This window comes from Pistacia vera, unplaced genomic scaffold (genome assembly GCF_008641045.1).
Source record: "Pistacia vera cultivar Batoury unplaced genomic scaffold, PisVer_v2 Contig230, whole genome shotgun sequence".
In the NCBI taxonomy this organism is placed as follows: Eukaryota; Viridiplantae; Streptophyta; class Magnoliopsida; order Sapindales; family Anacardiaceae; genus Pistacia; species Pistacia vera.
The window spans coordinates 841,398-861,419 of NW_022196036.1; the positions used below are offsets into that span (position 1 = coordinate 841,398).

The window sequence follows — 20,022 nt, forward strand, 5'->3', positions numbered from 1 at the left end:
AGACCCCCCAAAAAAAAGTTTTAATTATTAATGCAATAGTAGAGACACGTACCTCTATCCTACTCCTTTCTCTTGAGACTTCCCAGAAAAGAGAGACAATACATCATCCAGAACTGCCCGCAGATCAAAACTCACTTCCAAGCTCAAGCTTACCAGATTCAACCTTTGCTTGACCAAAACCTCATTATAAGAGAAACAAGAGTTTTTCCACTGCCTTGGGCAGTTCTGACATAATCTTGTTGAGTTCCATCTAACTCTGTGTCTATGAGCATATCCAACATTCTGAAATAGTCATAAAATTATGCTTTCATGGTTCTCTGACCTTCAAAAAATTAATTAATTTTCAAACAGTATTATGCTAATTTGAACTTTCATACTAAAATAAGAGAAAGGGCAGCTACAAAACTCACCTAGAACACCATTCATTGGGGTTCTGATCTCATGAGAAACAGAGCAAGGAAATACAGAAGGTTGAAGTATGTTTAGAAACACATCACACAAGAGATGAAAATTAAACAAAGCATAACAGTTTGATTACAAGTATCAAGCACCGTGACTTTGCAACACAGCTGCCTCAGCCTTTTTTTTGAGTTCCATCATCTCTTATAATCTTCTTCAACTTTGACAATTCGACTCACGGTTGCATAGAGATTTGTCCAACAAGAGATGCAATCACAGCGATGGAACAGAAGTTGTTATTAGCCATGGCCACGGTGATTTCTGCTGAATCTGCATTAAGACCAAAACTCAGGTCTTCACCCGTTTTAACTTCTTTACATCTTGTCCACTAACAGAATTAGAGGCATTCAGAATTAAGGTCTCTTCAGATGGAAGATGCTCTAGTTCTTTGTAAGATCTTACAGAACTTTATGTGCAGGGTGCAAGGAATTTAACTGAACATAGAAGCCTAAATCAAACAGAAGAAAACCCAAAGTATTCAAAGAAATATCAATGACTACCTGCAACGCATCTCATGTTTTCTATAGGGATCTCCAAAATTAAGAGAGCTAACATGCTCCAACTCATCATTTGATACATTTGAACCATACATGCTGATTGGTGAGATGGATTGGTAGTGTCATACACATTGACGAAGATGGTTTGTTTGCTTGCAAGCTGTGAAGTAATTTCTCCACAAGTGATTCAATGTCAAAGACTCCACCAAGATACCTGCTTGGAAGCAGTAGAAAACATTAGAGAAACTCCTAGGCATTCTTCTTCCAACACCGTTAATACTTCCAAATGCAGAAAAGACATTCATTATTACTGCACTTGAAGTACCTTAGACTTATTACATTTCTTGGATCATTGTTCTCTACACACTAAGTTCAGCAAGTATCAATACCAAGAATTAGTCTATTTTTTTTTTTATAAACAACTCTTTCGTTCTCCTTTTCGTAGCATCTATATTCTACAATATGGAAGCTATGTCAAAAATCATAGGATTACTCAAATTTTGATTACACTGTCACTGTAGTTACATCAATACCTAGTACATCAAGCTGTTGGCAGCGTTAGACCATAGTACATTAATATGATAACAATGGAGACTATAATTACACAATAATCATTTTTATTAATGTAGTAATTATGTACATGGCGCATTCTCCCCGTGGTTGATGATGAAAAGCCTTCTTCAATTCTTTCAACTGAATCAATCTCTGTCATACACACATTTTCAGCTGAGAGAGAACCCGAAGACTGAGAAATTGTTGCAGTTTTTATTGTTAGAAGGGGGGAAGACGACAGAAATACTGCATAGCTCCTACTTCTAAATACACACTCCTTAATCAATTGGGATTTCTTCCTATCCATTTTCAAGTAGTTGTAATTCTTAAGTAATCTAGTGTCCTATCAAACAGTTTCAATTTTGCACAGCAATCGATCAATAAACTGAACTGCTGTTGTATCTTGCTCTTGAGCAATCAATAAAGACTCGATCCCACTTCAAATCAAGCATGGCTTCTATATACACTCTCTGCCACAAAACAAATATTTTCCTGGAGAAATGTCAAGCATAGCAAGAAATCAATGGAGGTTCTGAGGCTGTGCATCAAATTCTTAAGAAATAGTGGTTCAAGAGGAGTAACTAGAAATCAGATGAAATTAATTGAGGTCAATGGAGAACTCACTCTTGGGAAGAACTCTGAACACATTTAAGCAATTAAAGCATCCTGGAGAACAGGTGCATTGTGCTAATGTTATCCATTCGCATTCAACAGAAAGCCCCTCTGTAGATTCCAATCTCAAACAAATGGGACAACACGAGAAACTTCCCGATATAACTGCACAGCTTCAAACGGTTTTGAAACATATCCATCCATCCCGCACTTTAGGCATTCCTCATGTGTAGCTTGGATCACATCTGCAGTCATGGCCAAAATGGGTACATGCCAGTTTGAAACATTGTCATCATGATGAATAGAATTGTTGTAACGGTGTTCCTCCTCTCTAATAATCCTTGTAGCTTGAAACCTGGGAAGCAAGGAAATAAACAGGGTTTAGAAGTAGATTAGATCAGAATTAGCTAGCTGACTAAGAAGATCTATTACTAGTGGACTATAATAAGTGTCTCACAAAAACCCAAAATCTTCTAAACAGTCGATGATAAGAGCCTGTATAGTCATTTTCTGAGAGGTTTCAGAACTATTTATAAGCAAGAATTATTTAAATAAAAGGTCTCAAAGCAAGGAAGCATCTTATACCCATCCATTCCTGGCATCTGGATATCCATGAAGCAGGCATGAAAGGGATGAGGTGGCTTAAGCATATTGGTTGCTTTTATTCCACTCTCTGCACATTCCACATCAGCTCCATACTTTTTCAAAGCACCAGCAGCTACTCTGAGATTCACCTTGTTGTCATCCACAATTAAAATTTTTCTCCCAATAAGAAGATTACGGAGAGACAGACTTGGAATGGGATTGCCCTTATTCCCAATACCCAAGGCTCGTTGAAGATCTGCAGAAACCTTGCTGGCCCTTAGGGGCTTCGTGATTACAGTTGGACTATAAACACCAGAAATTGTAGTGTTCATTCTAGAAGAGCTGGTATGTTTAGCTAGAAGGAACAATTTTGGAGCCCCATGATCAAATTTTCTCAAGTTACTAGTAAAGAGGGTTGAAGTACTTGCATCCCTCTCCCAAACTTCTTGTTCAACAAGGACCATGTTGATAACCATATTCCCACTGCCTATGCAAGATATACCTTCATTCAAATCAGAAACTACTTGAACATGAATTCCAATACGTTGGATATGGTATCTTGACACCTTGGCCCGTGTAGGTCTGTGGTCCACAAGCAATGCTGTCATGCCTTTGAGTTCTGAGGACACAGATTTAGACTGCCCATTCATTTGCTGGCTCTGTTGCTCATTTGAATTGGAGGAACCATTGCGTAAGACAGCGGTAAATGTAAAAGTTGACCCGATTTCCGGAACACTAACAAATCCAATCTCCCCATTCATGCGGCTAACCAAATAATTGCTTATGCTAAGCCCAATGCCTGTACCTCCATGTGTTCGGGAAATTGATGGATCAACCTGCATAAAAGGGGTGAAAATACGAGATTGGGCTTCCAGAGGGATTCCTGCTCCTGTATCTTCAACTGACACAATTAGATTGATGAAATCAGAAGAGGATGATTTTAAAGAACAAGTGGATCCATCTTGATTGAAAGCCCTAAATCCTTCCCAGCTGCGGCGTCTATCAGCAACAGGATAGCCACTCAGTGTGTTCTTTGATGATGATAGAGTCTCAACTTCAATAGAGTCCATCATCTCCTCAACAAGATGGACAGTAATAAAGATGTGTCCTGCCTTCGTGAACTGCATAATTAAAATTTTATCATTTTATCACTGTTCATGGAAAAAACATACAACAGATCCTAAAATAAATGTATTTATAGAGAGATTTTACACATAGATGAATACAACATAAAGCAACGTAAATGCCTATGGCAAAATTCATGGAACAATTCCCCAGAGAATGTCAATTTTTTTAATCCATGCTATTTCATTAGGTCATTATTTCTCCCTTGAAAAGTAATAAACTTCCAACGTATAAAAATATTTAAATTATGGAAACCATAAATTCCCATCATAGGCCCGTCTTCCCCCTGAATTTCCACAATGTGTAAACATCTAATTTTTCAAGTCAACCTAAACCAAATTCAACAGAGAATTGACTGCATACTTACTTTGATGGAATTCCCCATGAGATTGCTGATTATCTGTCGAAACCTCACTGGATCACCGACTAGAATTTTAGGAACCCGATCAGAGATATAAACTGCCAACTGCTCTTGCCCGCAAAATAATTTATGCAAATTTCAAAAGTTCATATATTAGACCCCCCAAAAAAAAAGTTTTAATTATTAATGCAATAGTAGAGACACGTACCTCTAACTCTACTCCTTTCTCTTGAGACTTCCCAGAAAAGAGAGACAATACATCATCCAGAACTGCCCGCAGATCAAAACTCACTTCCTCAAGCTCAAGCTTACCAGATTCAACCTTTGCTTGATCCAAAACCTCATTTATAAGAGAAACAAGAGTTTTTCCACTGCCTTGGGCAGTTCTGACATAATCTTGTTGAGTTCCATCTAACTCTGTGTCTATGAGCATATCCAACATTCCTGAAATAGTCATAAAATTATGCATTCATGGTTCTCTGACCTTCAAAAAATTAATTAATTTTCTAAACAGTATTATGCTGATTTGAACTTGCATAGAAAAACAAGAGAAAGGGCAGCTACAAAACTCACCTAGAACACCATTCATTGGGGTTCTGATCTCATGAGAAACAGTAGCAAGGAACTACAGAAGGTTGAAATATGTTTAGAACCGCATCAACACAAGAGATGAAAATTAAACAAAGCATAACAGTTTGAATTACAAGTATCAAGCACCTGTGACTTTGCAACATCAGCTGCCTCAGCCTTTTTTTTGAGTTCCATCATCTCTTTATAATCTTCTTCAACTTTGACAATTCGACTCACGGTTGCATAGAGTATTTGTCCAACAAGAGATGCAATCACAGCGATGGCAACAGAAGTTGTTATTGCTAGCCATGGCCACGGTGATTTCTGCTTGAATCTGCATTAAGACCAAAACTCAGGTCATTCACCCGTTTTAACTTCTTTACATCTTGTCCACTAACAGAATTAAGAGGCATTCAGAATTAAGGTCCTCTCAGATGGAAGATGCTCTAGTTCTTTGTAAGATCTTTACAGCAACTTTATGTGCAGGTGCAAGGAATTTTAACTGAACATAGAAGCCTAAATCAAACAGAAGCAAAACCCAAAGTATTCAAAGAAATATCAATTGACTACCTGCAACGCATCTCATGTTTTCTATAGGGATCTCCAAAATTAAGAGAGCTAAAATGCTCCAGCTCATCATTTGATACATTTGAACCATACATGCTGATTGGGTGAGATGGATTGGTAGTGTCATACACATTGACGAAGATGGTTTGTTTGCTTGCAAGCTGTTGAAGTAATTTCTCCACAAGTGATTCAATGTCAAAGACTCCACCAAGATACCTGCTTGGAAGCAGTAGAAAACATTAGAGAAACTCCTAGGCATTCTTCTTCCAACCACCGTTTAATACTTCCAAATGCAGATTAGAAAGACATTCATTATTACTGCACTTGAAGTACCTTATGACTTTATTACATTTCTTCTGGATCATTGTTCTCTACACACTAAGTTCAGCAAGTATCAATCCCAAGAATTAAGTCTATTTTTTTTTTTTTTTTAAAAAACAACTCTTTCTTTCTCCTTTTCGTACGCATCTATATTCTACAATATGAAAGCTTTGTGAATGAATCTGTTTTTATACTAATTCCATTATCAAGGATCATCAAGGAAATCCTATCAAAATTTTCTCAATCAATTTTAAATTTGTGATAGAAACCATACCCATCAGTAGCTTCAATCCTGTCTTCTGGGGTTGCATTTGAGGGCAGATCCCTCTTATAAACAGCAAATGTCAAAATAACTCCAAGACGGTTTGATTTGAGTAACCTGAAAGGAGCAGTTAAGACTCCTTTTCCCGATGCTCTTGCTCGCAACACATTTTCACGATCCTCCTGTAAGTACAAAAGTCATTGAAACTTTACAACAAGGATCAGAATAAGCAACTTCAAACTTCTTTAATAAATCACTGGTATGGTTCTTATAATCCAAAAAAATGAAGTTCCCGATCAAAAAGTAAGGCTGGTAAAAGGTCAATTTAGAAGCTATCGCAAAAATGTTCCACTTAACGGTCAATTCTACCACTAAAACTAAGAAAATAACCAGAATAAACATTGAGAATATAGAAAAGAAACTTACTTTTCCCGAAAGCACATCAACAGAAACCACATGAGAAATGGTATCCTGTGCAAAGATAACAGGAGCATATTCTTCTTGAATTGGGGATGGCTCCAAAGCTTCTGGGGTATAGTCATCCTTCTGAACTGGATTATGCCCGAGTTCATCCATCATCTTAATAGTCCAGCCTTGTTGCTTTTCAAATTGTTCCCTTTCAGAGCGGAGCACCCTTACAGCATAAGCCACTCCGCTTGTGAGAGGCCTCTCGAAAGCAGTTCTTTCAGTGTACCTTGCGAAAGTCCTCTTAAATGTTCTTAAAGTTAGTTTGTTTGGTTAAATGATGCTAGTGCTCAAACTTCAAAGACAAAAGAACTCAGATCTGGTTTTAGATTAACCTGCTTACCAAATTAACATTCTTCGAAGAAACCCCATAAAAATTCACTTAATTTAACATTAGGAAGTAAAACCATAAATGATAAAAAGAAATATCATAGAATTGGAAGCAATTACATCATAGTAACCCAATAGATCCAAACTAAGTAGTTCAAGAAGTAAATAGTTCTTGTCTGTCAGCGAATTGATTATATAAAACAAAATTAGCATGCTTGACTGAATTTCTTGCTAGAAACACTACCAGAGCAAGGAAAACTGAGAACAGCAAGTCAAGACTTAAAAATTAGAAAGAGGTTCAGTGTATTAAGTTGGTAAAGTTGAAGAAGGAGATCCAATAACCTGATCAATAGCAGATGGGTTCTTGCCATGGTGGAACGTGGATATCAATATGGACATAGCCTGAACATGATTCATGCTCACATTAAACTGATCCTGTAACATCCTAGCCCTCTCATCACACATACTAGCGAGAGCCTCTTTCCTCCTTTCAGTAGTTTGTCCGTTCATGTACCAGAATACCCACATAGATGCCAAGACCCAAAAAAGCAACCACAACGCCAACACCCTTCTCCACCATACTATTCTAACTTTTTTTGACCCAATAGACTGGTAATAAAAATTGTGGATCTTCCAACTCTTCCCCAAGATCCTCTCCCAGCATTCTACCCACATCTTACGACCATCACCAAGAAAACCAGTCTTGGTATTTTCAATTCCACCATGTATGAACCAGTTCATGGAAACCACAGAAACAACCCAGCAACATAGCATCCAAAGTGAGTGCCCCACCTTTAGACCAAACCCAAACACATGAAGCAAACTCATCTAAGAAAGAAAGAAAGAAAGAAAGGAAAAAAAAAAAAAAAAAAGTAACCAGTTAACTCCAGCTAAGTTGAAACAGTAACAAAGTAGAAGTGGGTCTAACTTATTGTTAAATTCCAGCTAGAAATGAATTAGGTGAGGAGAGAGAGACCCACTATCAAATCTACAGAGACTGTCTAGTAAAACCCAACATAAACAAAATCCAAACTTCGAACAAGAAAAAAAAAGTAAGAGAAACGAAAGAATAACTAAAGCTCACCCAACTCCAAACTGAAGAATGCAACCGAGAAGACCCAATACTGAGGAAGATAAAGGGAACCAAAGAATCCCCAGGAAGTTTCTAATTCTAAAATAGAATTTAATTTTATCCAGTTCAGTACCAACCAAAGCTGAGAAAAACAAAAAGAATCGAAAATTTAGTAATCAAATCAGAAACACAACTCAACTCTCAGTCTCTCACAACAACCGAGAATCTGACAAGAAAATCTAGTTTATAGGACTAGTTAAATTCCTGAAATCAAACACTAAGAAAATGAAGCATGTGGAAGCTGTTGTTTTTGTCACGGTTTGACTCAACAATAGTTAAAAACAACAAACTGTGGAGATCTATGAACCCAAGAGAGAACATTAAAAGAAGCTAACAAGAATGGATTCATGGACACACTAATGAAAGAAACAAGAATCTATGAAAGAAAGAAGAGCAGAATACGGTGGTGAAAACGTCTACTAGCTCAGGCCATTATCTCTCTATCCATATCATCCATCCAACCAAAATAAAAATAAATATATACTATTATTTTAATTTGATAAAATAAAGGGCAGAAAAGGCATAGTTCCACTCAGCAGAAAATACTGCCTTTTTTTTTATTTAACTTTCCTTTGTGTTCACATCCCTATCCATCCAATCCCAGTAGACAAGTTCTACACGCTAAGTCGTTAACTCTTTTGTGTTTGTATGGCTGTACTTTTTGTTGACAAAAGTACCCTTGCATGATATCAATATTTCATTTCTACACATATTCACTTTTTTTGACTAATGACATTATTAGAGGCCCCTTTTCTTTTTTCCCAAATTGCCCACCTTCGAGTCAAAAGAGTGGGTAAAGGGATAAGCCCCCCATGATAGGAACCTCTCGAGGTGTTATTGTGTCTTATTGTTTTTGGAATCTAAAACTCACCTATTCACACTATCTTCTCACTCTTGTTGCCACTAATTTCTATAAAACAAGTCGATGTCTTTATCCTAGTATGGATGATCATTCCCTCAAACTCGTACCTGATTTTATTGAAATATATAATAAAAAAACTTGTAAAAAGAAAACCCAGTATTCAATTTCTTATTTACTCGTACATGTAAAAAATGATGGTAAAATTAGAAGCTATAAAAATATAATAAGGATTCTTTTGTAAGATTGATACCTCAACTCATGATATAAGTTTAAAAAGTAAAACCCCACCAATGATAGAATAAACTTTATGGTACAAATATAGTTGTAACCAACAACTCAAACGTTAGATGGGTAATAGGGTGGGCAATGAGCATCTTTTTTAGCCTTTACTACAATTTGTTTACGCGATAGGAAACAACAAAAGGGGGGGGCGGAGGGGGAGAGAATTGCTTTACGACAAGAAAGTAGGTTTAGCTTGTAAAATAAAGTCTAATTCCAGGGCATTTCAGTCCATGTACTGGTACATGATGAAGAAAGCAGGTAGACGACAGCAGTGGCAAAATGGTAATTAGCAGATTAAAGTGATGGCAAACGTACAATGGCACTTTAATCAAGGCATGTCACGAAGTGATTAGGCCATCACTACTACCCACTTCATGTTAGTGTCTCGCTTGGAGCTCTTCTGATAGCGACATCCCACGTCAGCGCACCGGTTCTCCGCCTCAATCCAATTATCCCTGCAACGTGTCGACCCGGCAATGGCTACTATCTGACACGTGGCAGTTGTGGGGTTTTGATGAAGTAAATAGCATCTGTCTCCCACGTGTTCAAAGCGGGGCTGCCTTTGTATCTGCTTCGTTTTTGGACAACTGCGTCGAGCCCACGTAATGCAAGTATGTCGATATAAACTGACAAAAATTTTCATCATAATTAATTTACAGTAATTACTGCATTTTTTTACAGGTTCTAATTTACTGTAGTAATTAGCAGTCTCTACTCAAGCTAGAATTATATCCAAACGCAGGTTGTTGAACTTGATCCAGAACAATCCTGCAAGAGAAAAAAGCTTCATGTCACGGACTCGCATCTCGGATTTAACCTTGACATTTAGTCGGCGACACTGAAATGACATGAGTTAATTGTTAGCCAGTTTTCATGAATATGGAAATGCTATACAGCTATAGTACTGTATTTGCCATTTTGCTTTTTCTTTTTTTAATCCCAGAGCCCACCGCATAAGAAATTCTAAGCATTAATGCATTGTACAATGTAGTTTTTTATTTTTTTTTTTTGGAATTTATTTTGTTTAAAATAAATTTTGGTTGTTAGGAGATACTTGTTAGGTGGAGGTATAAACATATGTTGTTTACGAATACGAAATTATATAATTCAAGTGGGGGGTATTATATTGTTATGTCTGAAAAAGTAAGGTTGACGTCGAGCCTTGTTAACATGGACGGTCAGAACTTAAGTAGGTTTTACAACTATTCAAATGAAGCTACGTCGTATGCTGATATAAGCGGCATGCTCTTATCAGTGCAGTGGGTATGCGTCAGATTGCCGAAAGGCTGAGAACGGTCCACGTGTCTAATCCCTGCAGAAGTCGAGGAAATCACTCGAACAGGTAAGTAACGAGACACAAAGAAGGATTTGCACGGCAATCTGACCTACTCACAGATTTAGTAATCATTACCTTAATTCATCCCATTATAAATAGAGGGTTCTCTCGTTTGTGGGATTAGCTAATTTTTCTCTGAAATAACATACTATCTCTCTCTTGTATTCACTTGTATTCTCCAAGCTATAAATCAGCTCGCTGAACGCGACATGATCTTATATATTAATACAATATCAGTGAACGTAGGATTCGTTTATTTAAGCATCCGAACCACTTTAAACATTGTTCTTCATCTCTTACTCAATTTAATACCTCCATATACACATATGACATATGAGTCCGCTCAGTATTTCCCACATATGATTAGTTGGTATCAAAATCAAGCATCAACATATATAAATCTCAGTCTGGGTTTTTTTTAGCTGTTTAAGACCTTTAATTATATAAAAATGGCATAATTAATCAAATTAAAATTAATGACAATAACTTTGAACATAAATGGTATGAACAGATTAGCCAGCTATAAATTAAATTTGTGTTACAGCTAGCTATATATCAGAGAAATATATACCACGGCCGGCACTTTCCTGAAAAATGTTGGAAATTCGGCTAGGTTGATGACAGGATTCAGTGATTTAATAAACATGTCTTGTGCAATCTGAACATAATAATTAGTTCTTAAATGTTTAATAAAACATGTTTATTATAGCTTCAACAGACCGTACGCCTGGAGAATGTCAATGTATTTAAAGATTAAGATTTAAGAAGAGAGAAAGACAGGGAGATACTTATAATTTACAAATAAAAAAGTGCTACTGGACTGACTGATTCAAAAGAAGGAAATTAAGAATTAAAGAAAGATAAACTTATCCGGGTTTAATTTATCATTAACCCAAGTTTTGAGAAGAAGCTGATGACAACACGGCAACCAGGAATAAACGGGAAGACAGACAGAAAAAGAGTGATTGGGTGACAACATAAGAGACAAACACAACACGTACGTCGGTTTATTATAATAATAATTAATACAGATTAAGTTGAATAAGAAACAAAAACAAACATTAATTTGAAACAATTTAGTCACCTAAAAGCTGGCACTTTAGAATTCAATTCAGAAAAACTCAACACTTTTTAAAGTATTATATATGAATATATATTTTGAAACTGTCAAAACTAAATATGTACTAATTTCGAAATTCGTCAAAGTTTACCGCACAGAGAGAGGAGATTACAATAAATAATAAAACATTGAAAATCAAGCCAAAAATAAAAAATAAAAAAAGTCAATGTCACAGCAAGTTTAAGAAGAATAAGATTAACAGAGTTTGGTCATTATCGTAAGTAGACGCATATTATATTATAAAACAAACCAATCGTCAGAGATTACGGCCATTGTATGGCGCCAACCAAGCCACGACACGACGAGGATTAGCTGATGAGATGCTTTCGTCAACACCAGAATAAAGGTTTGGTTAAAGTTTCTCAAACGCAAAAGGAAAGTTAAAAAAAAAAAAAAAAGCATCTCCTTCATCTCTTAAGTTTTGAGGTTTCTTTTGAAATATATATAATTAATTACTTTATAATTTTGTTTTAATGGTTTCTTAATTTTTTTTTTTTATGTCATGTCACTGACCTCAGCACGCCGGCTGCCGCCAAGAGGTTGGATGGCAGGAACGTGGTGGGAGTATCTGAGTCGAGGCATGGCGGGATTAATTATGTGCAAGTGTTAAACTATAAATTAATGATTAATAGTTTAATCAGGTGGGGGATTTATATTATTTATTTATATGTTCATGGTGGACCAACACATCCATTATTATTACGTACGATAGCGATGCGCCCACGTGATGAATGGTGAGAATTTTGCCAACCTTTATTATTCTTTTTAACTTGACAAAGTATTAAAAATATCTTCCAACCTAAGAATCCATTTTAAACAATTACCAAATTAAATTAAGAGGCAATATATTAACTTAACCAAGAAATTAACCACCGTTGGATGACTTAATAATATATAAAAAAAAAATCTAGCAAAAAGAACAAAAGAGATCTAACATATTCTTTCTAGTTTGAATCTTTTTTATAATAAAAGAATAAAAGGAAGATGATCTTTTAAATTTTAATACAAAATACTAAAAATAATTACTGTATAATAATTAAACATGGGAAGCGCTAGTTGTTCCTTTCGGGATGAGTCACAAGGCAATACCCATACACAATCATAGGACACTTAAACATGCCCAATAATGTAGAGAAACTGGAACTAGGATCAAATGGAATCTTATATCAGAATTGGCTCTTGTTCTTGTTCTTCTTCTTTTCGTTCCTGTTATCTAATTATGGCTGCCAGGAGAAGAATGTTGTATTTAACAGGGGAAAGTTAATATAACATATGTGGTCTCAGTAGTCTTAAATTAGTGCCAATGAATAACTTTATGAAAAGAAATATTCCACTTATCTAAAAGTGAACCATGGTTGTTACTATCTGAGTTTTAAGAGCTTTTTTGTGATTAGTCGAAGTAGGAATGCGTGCATGGATATAAGGAATTATAGGAGAACCAGATTCAGTTTTAGGGTTTGATTCCATATACCCAGAAGTAGTTGTGTTAGAAAGAGATGATGCTGAGATGAGAACAATGGAGATTTTTAAAATTGGATAATACAGCACGCTTTCCACTAAAACCCTGTGGGAAAGAGATGGATTTTAATATCTAGACAGTGGATAGCCGCATAACAGATGGCACTTTTGATCAAATACAAAGAAAAGAAGAAACCTTTTTTCTTTTTCTTTTTAAATGAATTTGTTTACTTTTACACTTGTCTAAGTTGAAAGTCGACTGGGTACCATGGCTGGCGCACAATGCATTACATAAACTCAATATCCAGCAGTTTGTGAGTTTCAACTTTAGATGATAATTAAAAGAATCCATCATCAACAGAAAAGCTTTCTGGCATGTTTCAACTTTGAAGTAAATGGGTCCTCCAATCTGGTCACAATCCGCAGGCTAAGGCAAATGGTTGTTTCAATCATTAATGTTTGTTCAAGTAAGAGAATAAAAAAATAGAAAAAATTAATCAAAAGAAAAAAAGAATCAAAGAGAGAGCTAGTGGAAGATGAAATCATCAACCCTGCAGGGGGGCTCAAGATCACAGCATGCAACATGCAACTAGGGCTTCGATGGAGATCAATGAACAGTAATTCTGTAAGTGGAAGTGTACCTGCCAAATGGGTCCTTTTTTTCCTGTAAGCAAAACATTGAGAGCTACTTATTATTATCATCGGCTTCCTACCAAACAGTTCCATTTTCGAGTCACCATTATTGATCTCCAGTAAAAATGATCAACAACTAAAAGGGCCAACTCACTTTTGAAAGAAATGTGTAATTATTTTGATGCACTCTATGTAGGACAAAGTAAATTGGACAAATCATAATCATTGAGGGGCCACATATACAGTACATATATATAATTAGCTTCAGGAGTTCAAGTAATTGGAAACCCATTTGGGCATTTCACAATAATTGACCTCAAACACATGGCCTAAACACTCAATGTGGAAGGCATAAAAACTGGGACAATGGAGTTCCATTGAGAAAACCCTTTCCTTATTTATATTTCCTATAAAGATCAGACGAGGGCCCTAAAATAACAATTGGGTACGTTTCAGTAACTTCTGTTTGATCAATAGTATCAAGAAATGGCAAGAAGTGAAGTAATAGTTAACAAAAAAAGAACAAAATAACTTGATCATAGGCTACATTAGATGCATAAAGTCAGAAAATAAAAGGCATATATATATATATATATAGATACAGAATCATCATTCATAGCTGGACTCATAAATGAAAATGTAACCACAGTTTAACTACTGGACAGCAATATTTTGCACCAATCTCTGAAAAGGAAAAGGGGTTTCTCTACACTTTTAGTTGAGTCGGAGTTTTTTTCGGAAAAGAGATAAACCTAACCAGTCCCACTAATACAATAATTGATATTCCTCCTGGTGCACAGCAACACAAATCCCATTTCATCATGTCTTCAAAGAGAAAATATGGATAAATTTCCATTATCATTTGAAAGTGCCTTCAAAACAAGCACAGAAACATCACTAATGTCAAGGCTTTCCATAACTCGTATTTATGATTTATGAATGGGCAGAAAATATATCAGTTTAGCCCACGAAATTCTCTTTGAAGCATTCTAATTAAAGACACTTAGTTTGAGTGATAAAACAAGGATAGAATTGAGGAAGAAACACTTTCTCTATGTATCGGGAACCTTTTTCCTCTTAGAAGTACAAGTCTCAACTGCTGGAAATCTGGGTCCCAAAGTAAAGGGCCAAAGGGTTACAACCAAAATACATTAAAAGCTCTAAATAATTGGAATGCCAGTCAGTCAAGACCCAACAAACATCCCAGAAAGATATTCATATATTGAATAAAAGCCAAGAAAACTTTCTGCAGGTTGACCTTAAGATTCAACATATATAAAAACATCACATGTACATGCACATGCACAGATCTGAGTACAGAAAAAACTTAAATAATCGATTATTTTGTTAGCAAACTGGATCTAGGAAACCTCAATAATATTGTCTTTGCCCATTATAAAAATGTGAAAAACCATTTTAATGCTAAAAAAAATTAACTCAGAAACTCCTGATCAGCAAAAGAGAAGAGGGCCCTCATCAAAATACTGATACATGTCAAAAAAGAATCTCCACTAGTGTTAGCTAGAATTGAATATTCCAAACTAACTGAAAAACTCCAACACAGGATCTATGATTCACACTTAAAATTCTTTCTGCTATATTAAATTATTCAAAAAAACAAATAACAGTTGAAATCACTATAAAATAATGTCATAAAGACAATATATAAGCAGAACCCATCAACTTCTTTTCAGCAAATGCCATGTCTAGCTATTCAGATCCAAATTCACACCACAGAACCCGCAAGTCTATAGTTTTCAATGAGCTTTCAAAAGCCCACGTGAGAAATCAAGCATGGCTGTTAATTCATGGGCTGACCCCAGTTGGAAGCTTGGCCCGGTGTCATCCGCCAAATTACAAAGCTGCCCACTCTGAGATCGCCAACTTTACAACTTTGCAGATAACCCCTCGCATGTCAAATCTTTCAATTAATTTTCCAGTTGGAGGACGGCAATGGACTAGAAACATCCACAGAAATCTTTGAGATATATCATATTGTTAAGCACCTACCTTTGAAAATAATGTGATTAACGTTTTACCTAATTAACAGGAGAATGGAGAGTCATACTATTCAGATACTCACAAAAAATCCAAATGTTTCCTGCATTTCAAATTCATATTTTAGCAGTAAATTATGGTTGTTGTCCAACGATATCAGTACGTAAAATTTAAGATTGATATTAATCAACGNATACAGAATCATCATTCATAGCTGGACTCATAAATGAAAATGTAACCACAGTTTAACTACTGGACAGCAATATTTTGCACCAATCTCTGAAAAGGAAAAGGGGTTTCTCTATACTTTTAGTTGAGTCGGAGTTTTTTTCGGAAAAGAGATAAACCTAACCAGTCCCACTAATACAATAATTGATATTCCTCCTGGTGCACAGCAACACAAATCCCATTTCATCATGTCTTCAAAGAGAAAATATGGATAAATTTCCATTATCATTTGAAAGTGCCTTCAAAACAAGCACAGAAACATCACTAATGTCAAGGCTTTCCATAACTCATATTTATGATTTATGAATGGGCAGAAAATATATGAGTTTAGCCCACGAAATTCTCTTTGAAGCATACTAATTAAAGACACTTAGTTTGAGTGATAAAACAAGGATAGAATTGAGGAAGAAACACTTTCTCTATGTATTGGGAACCTTTTTCCTCTTTGAAGTACAAGTCTCAACTGCTGGAAATCTGGGTCCCAAAGTAAAGGGCCAAAGGGTTACAACCAAAATACATTAAAAGCTCTAAATAATTGGAATGCCAGTTAGTCAAGACCCAACAAACATCCCAGAAAGATATTCATATATTGAATAAAAGCCAAGAAAACTTTCTGCAGGTTGACCTTAAGATTCAACATATATAAAAACATCACATGTACATGCACATGCACAGATCTGAGTACAGAAAAAACTTAAATAATCGATTATTTTGTTAGCAAACTGGATCTAGGAAACCTCAATAATATTGTCTTTGCCCATTATAAAAATGTGAAAAACCATTTTAATGCTAAAAAAAATTAACTCAGAAACTCCTGATCAGCAAAAGAGAAGAGGGCCCTCATCAAAATACTGATACATGTCAAAAAAGAATCTCCACTAGTGTTAGCTAGAATTGAATATTCCAAACTAACTGAAAAACTCCAACACAGGATCTATGATTCACACTTAAAATTCTTTCTGCTATATTAAATTATTCAAAAAAACAAATAACAGTTGAAATCACTATAAAATAATGTCATAAAGACAATATATAAGCAGAACCCATCAACTTCTTTTCAGCAAATGCCATGTCTAGCTATTCAGATCCAAATTCACACCACAGAACCCGCAAGTCTATAGTTTTCAATGAGCTTTCAAAAGCCCACGTGAGAAATCAAGCATGGCTGTTAATTCATGGGCTGACCCCAGTTGGAAGCTTGGCCCGGTGTCATCCGCCAAATTACAAAGCTGCCCACTCTGAGATCGCCAACTTTACAACTTTGCAGATAACCCCTCGCATGTCAAATCTTTCAATTAATTTTCCAGTTGTAGGACGGCAATGGACTAGAAACATCCACAGAAATCTTTGACATATATCATATTGTTAAGCACCTACCTTTGAAAATAATGTGATTAACGTTTTACCTAATTCACAGGAGAATGGAGAGTCATACTATTCAGATACTCACAAAAAATCCAAATGTTTCCTGCATTTCAAATTCATATTTTAGCAATAAATTATGGTTGTTGTCCAACGATATCAGTACGTAAAATTTAAGATTGATATTAATCAACGGTGTTGGTTTTACGCGACATCAAACTAATGCCTACTCTAATAATGTAAAAACTAATGATTGATAAGGCTATATGGGTGTTTGTTTAAGCTTATAAGCTGGTCAAACTAATTTATAAGCTCTAAAATTAAACTGATCTGTTTGTTTATAACTTTTTTGAACTTATAAGTTGAACTTATAAACAAAAAAAAAAAAAAAAAGTTGAGGGAGAGGTACTTTTTTTTTGCTTATGAGCACTCTGCTTATAAGCTAGTTTGATCAAGTATATTACCATATTATCCTTGTTTAATTTTAAAATTCCTTAGTATATCCTTGTTTAATGTAATACTTTTTTTAGTCATTTTATAATAAAATATACTTATAAGCCACATTTTATCAAACACGTCAACTACTTATCAGTCACTTATAAGTATTTTAATCAAACACGTAATTACTTAAAATTTTAAATATTTAACTTATAAGCATTTGTTGCTTATAAACTAATTTTCATAAGGTAAAACAAACAACTAATACTAGTTTTATCATTTAATGTACCCTATTTAATATAGCATTAATTTAGATGTAACATATTACGTATCTTCTTTTGAGTAATAGTACTCTCTCAGTCGTAGCATTTATTGATTTCACATTGTATATCCATTCATCTATTCAATTTACGGTACATTGTATGGAAGAGTAGATACTTTTATAAGTTTTATATGATTGTTATTCATCAAAAATGTGTTTACTTATAGCTTATCAACTAGTTTAGAGCAAGATTTTAAAACCTGGCCGGTTTAACTGCTGTAATCGAAAACTGGCAGCTAAACCGAGCCAATTAGGGTAAAAACACAATTATAAGAGTTAACTTGGTTAGACCTATGGTTGGATCGGTATTACTGTAGCGAAACACCGGTCTAACTGGTTTTTTGCCAAAATTCGGTTACTCAAGAGGTGGCTATTGGCCAGCGTTCGAAAGGCAAACAAGAATTGGGGTTAGGAGGCTTTGAAGGGTGGATCACGGTGAGTCAAGGGTGGTGTCAGATTGAGTTTTTATCGTCATAATTTGGCCAAGAAACGACGAAACCTAGCTTGTGATTGTCGGCGATTGGTGGGTGGAATGGCTTGGAAACTTTGGGGGTTTGGTAGGGGAGTAGTTGGTGATCTAAGGGTGGTGGTGGTTGGGGTTATCGTCGCTCAAAACGGCCAGAAATAGGCAAAAGACAATCAGTCGACGCAATTACTGTGACTAGCGATCAGCGAGTGATGAGAGGGGATAAAGGGTATGGTTTTGAAGATGAGAGGGTGGGGGTTCTAGTGGTGGTGACAGAGGTGGTTTTGGTTAAGAAACAGTCGAAAAAAGAGATCGACAGCGATGCACACTAACGTGCATCTAAAATAGTAACGCACACTAACATGCACCGCAACAAAAAATTTGAAATTTTTTTATGCTAACGTTATCATGCTAGCATTAGCACCAATTTGACCTACCAGTCAAACCAGTTAAACCAGTCAACTAAAGAACCGATCACTTTACCAGGTTTCACCCCAAGCCGGATTTTAAAACCTTGGCTTAGAGTCTTACGTGCTACGAGATTCTTATTCACTATGATGTAAAATATGACAAATTGTCTATAATATCAATTCGCTAGTGATATAAAACATGACAAACTCTACACAATATGAACCACACATCCTAATGTGATCATACCATATCACTTCGTCGAGCTAAAAGCTTATTCTAATACCAGCTCTTAACAATCCAAAGCCGATAAAACTTAAAATCCTTATAAAGTTGTTTCACATCACATTATCAAGATACAAAATCGGCTCTAATAGCAATTTACATATTTTGATCCGATATTGTTGTATCACTTTGCATTATCAAATCATGAATATCCTATAATACTAAAATACTAATTATAATTGTGGACATAATAGATGTCCACCTTGGAGTTGACCTGCATACAATTACCTAAAGTACCTTTATTTTATTTTATTTTATATGGATAAACAATGTTATCTTTATTTTAAGATTGATAAAGCTTAAAATAAAAAGCTCTATCTAAATTCAAGATAATTATTTAAAAATGGATTAGAGTTAGCTGATCATTTTAGAACAATAAGAAAAAACTTATTTAAAAACAAGTAATAATGGAAATTGTCATTCTTTTTTTTCTAACCTTGGTTAGTAACATGCTTAACTATAGTTAAGTTGTGTGTGGTTTAGTTTAGAGGCCAAAAACCCAAAATCTCTCAATTGCTACTAACCTCTTATTCACGTGGACCCTATTTTAGCTTCGAAGTATATTACTTCTATTTTTAATAAATAAATAAAAAAAAGTAATATTAGGTTTATAACATAATCTCACAACCTTCGATGTGACAACTTGTCAGTGATTTTTCATACAAGCAGACAAGATCTAGTTTGCAAGCTAACCAATGACAAGCTGTCATGTCAAAAGTTGTGAAAACAGACTATGAGATTAGGTTATGGATATAACATTATTGAAATAAAAATTAGAGCTAATAGAATAATACAAGTAAAATCTTTTATGAGAATTTGAAAAAATAAAATATTAGTAATTAATTATATGGAAAAAGAATATTAAATAACAAGATAATTATGTAATAATCGAATTTGTTTGATATTTATTTATAAATATTAGTTTGTATAAAGAATTTGTATATCGAATTATAATATTGAGACTCTTACTCTTTTTGCAAACTCAA

The 20,022-nt window shown here is 35.1% G+C and overlaps 1 protein-coding gene across 4 annotated transcripts; it reads right to left on the bottom strand.

Annotated features, from left to right (window-relative positions):
- Positions 1-1,437: 1,437 nt before the first annotated feature.
- Positions 1,438-7,953, bottom strand: LOC116131180 (histidine kinase 3-like). Of its 4 annotated transcripts, none has more exons than XR_004128223.1 (12): positions 7,791-7,953; positions 7,049-7,498; positions 6,338-6,619; positions 5,924-6,093; positions 5,332-5,544; positions 4,909-5,095; positions 4,765-4,816; positions 4,400-4,635; positions 4,198-4,296; positions 2,706-3,826; positions 2,133-2,475; positions 1,438-2,000 (listed from the first exon to the last, which is right to left on the bottom strand). XR_004128223.1 is itself a non-coding variant. In XM_031416823.1 (10 exons), the coding sequence occupies exons 1-10, from the start codon at positions 7,532-7,534 to the stop codon at positions 2,247-2,249; spliced, it is 3,075 nt and encodes a 1,024-aa protein (XP_031272683.1). In that variant the 3' UTR covers positions 2,132-2,246. The 4 variants fall into 4 exon arrangements, 1 of the variants encoding a protein (XP_031272683.1); XR_004128221.1 differs by having other exon boundaries at positions 7,049-7,534; XR_004128222.1 differs by lacking the exon at positions 7,791-7,953 and having other exon boundaries at positions 1,438-1,978; positions 7,049-7,534.
- Between the last annotated feature and the right edge of the window lie 12,069 nt (positions 7,954-20,022).